Source organism: Ictalurus punctatus, chromosome 21 (assembly GCF_001660625.3).
Source record: "Ictalurus punctatus breed USDA103 chromosome 21, Coco_2.0, whole genome shotgun sequence".
Taxonomy (NCBI): Eukaryota; Metazoa; Chordata; class Actinopteri; order Siluriformes; family Ictaluridae; genus Ictalurus; species Ictalurus punctatus.
Genome location: NC_030436.2, coordinates 2,281,504 through 2,288,961, shown reverse-complemented (window position 1 = coordinate 2,288,961; position 7,458 = coordinate 2,281,504). Strand labels below are relative to the sequence as shown.

The following is a 7,458-nucleotide window of genomic DNA, read 5'->3' as shown; positions in this document are numbered from 1 at the left end:
CTATCCAATCAATTGAAATTGCCACAGAAATGGGTTGCACGTGAGCTAAATTTCAAGTGTCATAGCAAAGGGTCTGAATACTTATATCAATGTGATATTTCACTTTTTTCATGGAGTGTAGATTGATGTGGCTGTAAATGCACTCAAAAATCTATGGAATGCTGGAATAATTTGTGGCCAATTTTAAATAGCTAAATATGATACCATTAATCGACTAATATTCTCCTTACTTTTTAAGCAGAGGACAAGGATGACTTTTTTTATGGATAAAATTATGAACAACAATTAAAGTGAACTTTAAGTGTAACAGATTGGTCAGAGTGCTTTTTGCAAAATGACCAAAATGACCATTTGTATTAATTTGACAACTCAAAATCGTGAATTAAAAGCATGAAAATGGCCTACATCCCGTGTACACATAACAATTTCATGACTGTTCTTTTACTATTTCGTAACTTTTATACTTAAGTTGATGGCCTGCAAAATATTCTGGATTTCTCAAGTCCAATCCTGATAAAACCTGAAATTTTAAAACTCTTGATGTGATGTCACTTTTTTTCTCACAGTGTTCACTACCATGCTATTTATTATTTCATCTTCTCCTTTGAATCTTGACATGAACATGATAGCTCAAGGGCTTTGAAGACACTTGTACATGAGAATGTTGAGCTATTAGAAACTTTAGCAAAATTCAATTAGATCAATATTCTAATTCTTCAAAAAGAATGAAACTAAAAAACATAAACTAGATGATGTAAAAATCCACAGCTAGAAAAAAACCCAGCATATGAGTTTAAATTTGAACACAGCTCTTATTGTATCCAGATAACACTGGCAGTATCCTCTCCAGTACAAACCACTCCTCTTTCCACTAAAACATACTGCATGGTCTTACACCTTTAATCTTTGTATGCTCCCTGAACACTGCAGGCCACACCTTTAGGTCCTTTGCTACTGGTCCACCGGTGGTCCCTAAGACCTCTGCAGATTGTTCAGCACCAAGACCACTAGGTTTTAGAATTCATCCCACAGGGCCTCTGTGATTGTTCCTATTTGTCATGTTTTAAGTCTCAGCTGAAAGATGACCTTTGTCTCCCCTGATTTAAATGACTTTTATTCTATATAGAAAGGGTGTTAAATAAATTGGAAGTATTATTGTAAATGTATGTCCCCTGCTGGGAGGTTGTTTTCTTTATGTATCAGCACATTGTTGGTTGGGGAATACATTTATTTAGCCCAAATTGCAATGTGACTAGAAGTCACAAAAGGTGGTTAGTAGGTGAGATGAACGTTTTATTCAGGAACCTCAGCAGCTCTATTTACCCTATAGATTTTCTTTGTTCAAGGGGAGAGTGGAACCTGCAAGCTCGCTGCTTCCCAGCCTTGCATGGAGCAAAGCGTCAAAATAGAAAGACAATTCATTAGAGCTATATCATCATGCCATTGTTGCATGTCAGATTTATTTATTTATTATTTAATTGCCTAGGGTATAGTGTAACTCTCTCTCTTTCTCTCTCTCTCTCTCTCTCTCTCTCTCTGTCTCCTTTTTCTGGATACTACAATGATGAAGAATGTCTTGAAGATAAAGTGCTTATGAGACTCCTATGAGAACAACACGCTTGCAGCGTAGGCATGTTTTATCAAAAAATTCTTGAGTAACCATCAGATCTTCTTTTGTTATCAGCAAACAGGTGATGCTTGAAAGCAAACCCTCTGCCACCTCCACTGCTTAATAGGTTACTTAGTAAGGCCACCTGAACAGAATTTATAAAGCGTACTGACACCCACATGAGAACAGTCTATCCTATATTTCTCACAACATTACCAAGAGGTCTAATCAAAGGCTAAATAATGAGGTCGCTGACAGTGTCTTTTCTCCTGACATCCTGCTTCCTGAGCTCACAAAGTATAAAGGTTACGGTAAGTCATTACAAACATATCCATGCTCTGCTAATGCTCAACACAGCAAGATTAAACTTTAAGCCAATGAATATTACAAAAGTAAAGCAGAGGCATTCAGTAGAAGAACCTGTGTGTCTGTGATTGGTCGTGTCTGCCGGGAAAGCTGTGGTACAATATGCGAGAGATTCAATGGCTGAGCCATATAATTAAAGATGATTGTGTACTATATGATGACAAACGAAAGGATTTAAAATAAAATCATGGTGTTGCAACTACATGGACTTTCAGTGTAATATAAAATAGTTTTGGATATGTCGTAAAAATAACGTTTATTTTCCTGAGACAAGAAATATATTTCTAAGGCAAACATGTAAATGTTCATTCCCCGTGATTGTTCTGGATTTCTTCTTTTTTCTGAAACAGCTCAAAACTAAGCAGTCTGTAAGGATCTTACAGTTTTACAATGCAGAAATAATATATAAAAATATGTATTCTTATCAATACAGTGTAGATCTAATAATAAATATTCGTATTTAACATTTAGCCTCAATGGTATGTTTTTATACTCAAATCTCAAAGTATACACTTTCTGACAAAAACTATATTTATTTTGGATTAAAGTTTTTTTTTTCTGTCTGTAAATGTATAATTCACAGGATCTGCCCTTTCAGTTGCACATCATGTTAGTAGCTGTTAATGGAAACACTGGACTTTTGTCTCAGGATGCTAGTACATGATTAATGATGGAAGATAGCATGAATGACTCTGTTAAAGCAAGATCAGACAAGGTAGAAGAATTCTGTTAGTCGAGTTACTGATAGATTATGACATGGTGATATAAGGAAATTCATTTAAGCCACTGACAATAATTCATGAACTTGCAGTAACCACTTCAATGAGATTTGAGTCCATAAACCATAATTTGGAAAGTTTGGATTTGATCTTGGAGCGTGAGATACTGGTTTTGCTCTCTCAGTGAAAAAGATATTTTATTGTAATATTTTTTTATAATTCTTTATAGATATTCAAAGTCCGTTAGAATTAGGAAGACTTATAAACCTTGTGCAGAATGACACATGGCATTGTAATGAAGAGCAGGGGCATCATGAGTTTCCAAAACATGACAAGAAGGCTGGCAGAAACTGCATCTGCATACAGCTCAGAAATGAATGAAATGCCCCTGGTAAAGAGTGATATCTTACGCAACATGTTTATCAAGTCATTGAGGTAATAAATATAGTACTTTATTGATGCTTTATGGAGCATCAATAAAACTGTTTTGTGTGTTTACTCAGGTTGCTTTTGTTTTATGTTGTATTTCATTTGAAGATCTAAAACTATTTAGTATGAGATATACACAAAAACTGAAGAAATCAGCATGGGGCAAATACTTTTTCACAACACTGTATTCTAAAAAAATTATTGTTACTACAATTCAAATGCATTTTTACTATGATTTAAACAATCACAAGGACAGTTTAAAAAAAAAAGCTTTATAAACATTTATACAACCTTCTTTTACTTCTGTTACCTAGGACAGTGGGTTTACCTTTACACTGGGGGCTGTAAAGATTCTGAAGCAACTGATGGAATCGCTTGAAAATGAAAATCCTGATCTATCTGCAAGCCCTCCAGTGCCTCTCTGTATCAACCCAAATCTCCCGGAAGAGTTCCTGGAAGTGTGCCAGCAAGAAGATCAAGACAGAATCTTTGCAAATCTGGGTAATTGGGCACCTCTGACATGAATGAGAACTATTACTATTAATCTATAAGTACAGGCTGGTAACCATGGATAAGTACAGTATCAGTTAACTGTGGACCCTCTGGGGGATGCCTGAGCTACACCCAAGGAAAATCCCACACCTCTTTCGCCCCTTTTGATCATAAAAAGTGTCCATCGTTTTATGAATTATTATCTTCCCATCTTCCTGGATGTGGATTTGGCAAAATCTTACGGTCTTAAGACCTTCTGACCTACTCACAGTCCAGTCAAGGACACTGCAGTTTACAATAAATAAATATGAAACATATTTAGGATTTATCAGTCAGTATCCTGAATTCAGGGGCAGAGGGTACTGACTGTCTCATGTGAAAATGCAATCTTGACGTCATGTGTAAAAGATCTGAGAGTTGGACTCACTGCTTGGGACACTGCTTTGAGTGCTTAATCGGAAACTGTGTGTTGTTTTATTCTGGGCAAATCTTGTATGAACAATTGAGGACGGAATTTTTTGTAAAAACAAAACAAAACAAAACAAAACAACAACAAAAAAAAAAACCTGCTATTATATCTTCTGTCATACATTTTCCATTTTTAACATAAGTCCCATCCTGCTCCAAATACTGGCTGTCATATAAATAAAGTCATAGCAGAGTTAGCTTAATCTTTGGAGAAAAACCATACCTGAAGCGCCACTTTCTTCTTAGTTAGCTTCCTATAAATTCCTATCTTTCTCACTGTTTTCACCACTCTTCTCTAAAATTCAACATCTCCTACCCGAGAGACTTTATAGGTGACCTGTCTTTCTATTGCGAAGCAGAAGCCACTCAGAACACCAGCCCAAGTTCTCAGTTCTTCCCACTTTTGACAGGTCTACGATCACTCTTCATGTCATTTCGTTGAGGGTATAGTCTACACTCTCAAACTGGCTACAACCATTAACCTCAACCTTTACGCTATCCTTAATAATGTGCATAATTTTCTAGGAGTAAGGTTTTGCAAATTCTAACATTGTGATTTGCTTGGTTCGACAAGTTTGAACAAATTTGTTTTTCTTGGAGGTTGTTTGCTATTCATTACCTGAGATGTCTTAAGGGAGTCTTCTACCTTATACTGAATCTGTGTTCCACTGAGAAATGTCTCTCTCTCCCACTCTGCTGCTCTGCGCTGTGGAGCCTCATCAATGGCCAGGTTGATTTCTCACACTGTCTCGCGGGCATGTAGACTCACTATGAGCCATCTTTGAGTGGACAAAAGCTGTAGGGGTGTAATTACTTTCCTCCTCCATCTGTCTGCTAGAGTTTGTGATGTCTCCTGTGATATACCTGATCAGAGGAAGCATCAAGTGCAATACCAGTGTTTATTTATTGAAGGCTTATCTGTGTCTGATAGAAGAGTAATAAATACATTATGTGCCAGGTACGGTGTATAATATAACCTTGGTAAATGTGTTGTAAATGCTGTAAATATTAGCCATGGGTTGTTTTTGAGAATATTCTTGGATTAACCAATAACATGTGAGTTGGCTCAGCTAATGTTACCAGGCCTATATTAAGACAAGTCAAAAAAAGGAGCCAGGGGTCAGAAAACTTTTTTTTTTAAACAGGAGGATATAATTGTATCCTATGACAGTAAGGTAATTAACAAAATGTGATGTTTAAAAATGTAATAACATTAAAAACATTTTTTACAAGTGCATTAATTCCAGTCTTATGTCACATAGTCCATGTAAATTGACCTTTTCTGACTGCTGTGTCTTTGCAGTTCAAATCATCACACCTCCAGACCCATGTGAGATCTGTGCCAACGCTGCCTGCACTGGATGTGTGTTCAATAAGATTTAACTCACCTGCATTCCATGAAGCATCCTTTCGTCTTTTTCTGCCTTTTGTTTGTTTGGTTACTTGTTGATAATGTACACTACATGTAAGTCATATTTTAAATTGCTATACTTGCAGAACTTTAAAATACACTATATGACCAAAAGTTTTGGGACATCTGACCAGCGCACCCATATATGTCCCTAGACTGTTACCACATAATCGGAAGCACACAATAGTATAGGGTGTCTTTATATGTTGTAGCATTACAATTTCCATTCACTGGAACTAAGAGATCCAAATCTGTTCCAGCATGACAGTACCCCTGTGCACAAAGCGAGGTTCATGACGACACGTTTTGCGAAGGTTGTAATGGCCTGTACAGAGTCCTGACCTCAATACCAATGAAAACTTTTAGGATGAACTGTAACACTGACCGCACCCCAGGCCTCCTTGTCCAACATCAGTGCCCGACATCAATAATGCTCTTGTGGCTGAATGAGTAAATCCCCATGTTCCAAAATCTAGGGGAAAATCCTTCCCAGAAGAATGGAGGTTATTTTAACAGCAAAGGGAGACCAAATCTGGAATGGACTGTTCAAAACTCACATATACTGTAGGTGTGACGGTCAGGTCTCCACAAAATTTTGGCCATATCGTGTATCTATATTTACTTTTATTACAGTATAATCTTTGCTTTGTTTATGCTTCCCAATGTACCATAATGATCATATCGGTTTTATACCATATAAAATGGCTACTATGATATCTACTAGAGTAAGTCTGAAATTGTGTGTTAACCTTTTGTCACAATCAGTTTTAGTCTCTTTTTAACATAAGTATGGTTTAGAACTTTAAAGGTTTGTCATTTCTGAATCTGAAAAATGACCAAATACCCTCAGTTAAACAATATAATTAAGGCTTGACATTTATGAAGCTAAAAATGACCTTGCAGAATAATAATAAGGTTATTCAAGTCTGAAGTCTGCAAAACTACTGTATCGTGTAATCAAGAACATGTTCTTGTCATTCCAGTTATTGCATGTATAGACAAGGATGAAACATGCCAATGGACTATGCTGCAAAAGATTCTCAGTGCAGGGCTTCTAATAAAGTAAAGGCTGTGACAAATGTTAGATAGCAATAGCATGGTTGTAGTAAAAACCAACAGTTAAAGTACAATGTGATAAATACACATGCTAGTGTACGTAATGAAACAATACAGTCTGCACAGAAAAATAGCCAGGATTAACTCAAACATTTTTCAGGGTAATTCCATGATTTGTGTGCATTTAGTCCTATAATTCTTCAAATGAGCAAAAAACACTAAATATGGTTAACTAGAATCCAAGCTAAAGACATTAGGACATTAAGGGATGATTAACTTTGTTGTTGTTGTTGTTGTTGTTGTTGTTGTTGTTGTTATAATGTATCTTCAATTTCTCATTTGTGTGACAGGGTTGTGCTTTCAAACTGACCACCTCAGCCAATAGTCACACTGAAAATCAAATAAAAATTAAAAAAAAAAAAAAAAAAATGTTTTAAAAGAATGAGAGAACTCATTCTTTTTTTTCTCTCATAATCTTTAGGATGCAGTGTCCTGTTGAACACGTGACTTACACGTGGAATATTCCGAATATTTTATAAGGGTAAACACATTGAGATAACAGGATTGAATTGAATATTATGGGATACTAAACTAAAATGTCAATTTTCCATAGCCTATAATGGAATGCTTATGGAAATATTCCAATAGATATTAAATGGATTTGCACATGAATGTAGAAACAATCTTTTTTTTTTTTTTTGGTATTGTTTCAACATGAAGCAATATTTTTATGACTGTTTTATAGGTTTCTTTAAACATACACATTGTCGTGAGAGACACTTTACCTATATAGATACACAAATGGCACCCCAGTCATGGAATCATCCTTAATTAAAATGCGATAAATCTTCATAATATGTACATTATGTACATTAAAAAAGATAACCTATATAGAGCACATATAAAGT

The 7,458-nt window shown here is 35.7% G+C and overlaps 1 protein-coding gene across 1 annotated transcript; it reads left to right on the top strand.

Moving 5' to 3' along the window:
- The first annotated feature begins 1,775 nt into the window (after positions 1-1,775).
- LOC128628919 (guanylin) lies at positions 1,776-6,210 on the top strand. Its single transcript, XM_053674159.1, has 3 exons — positions 1,776-1,920; positions 3,438-3,624; positions 5,387-6,210. The coding sequence occupies exons 1-3, from the start codon at positions 1,852-1,854 to the stop codon at positions 5,464-5,466; spliced, it is 336 nt and encodes a 111-aa protein (XP_053530134.1). The 5' UTR covers positions 1,776-1,851; the 3' UTR covers positions 5,467-6,210.
- Positions 6,211-7,458: the final 1,248 nt, after the last annotated feature.

Bases quoted from the DNA above. Each gene is read 5' to 3' on its own strand.
- LOC128628919 (XM_053674159.1), top strand. From the start codon at position 1,852: ATGAGGTCGCTGACAGTGTCTTTTCTCCTGACATCCTGCTTCCTGAGC. The intron at 1,921-3,437 runs GTAAGTCATTAC...TCTGTTACCTAG, and splicing joins CACAAAGTATAAAGGTTACG to GACAGTGGGTTTACCTTTAC. The intron at 3,625-5,386 runs GTAATTGGGCAC...GTGTCTTTGCAG, and splicing joins CAGAATCTTTGCAAATCTGG to TTCAAATCATCACACCTCCA.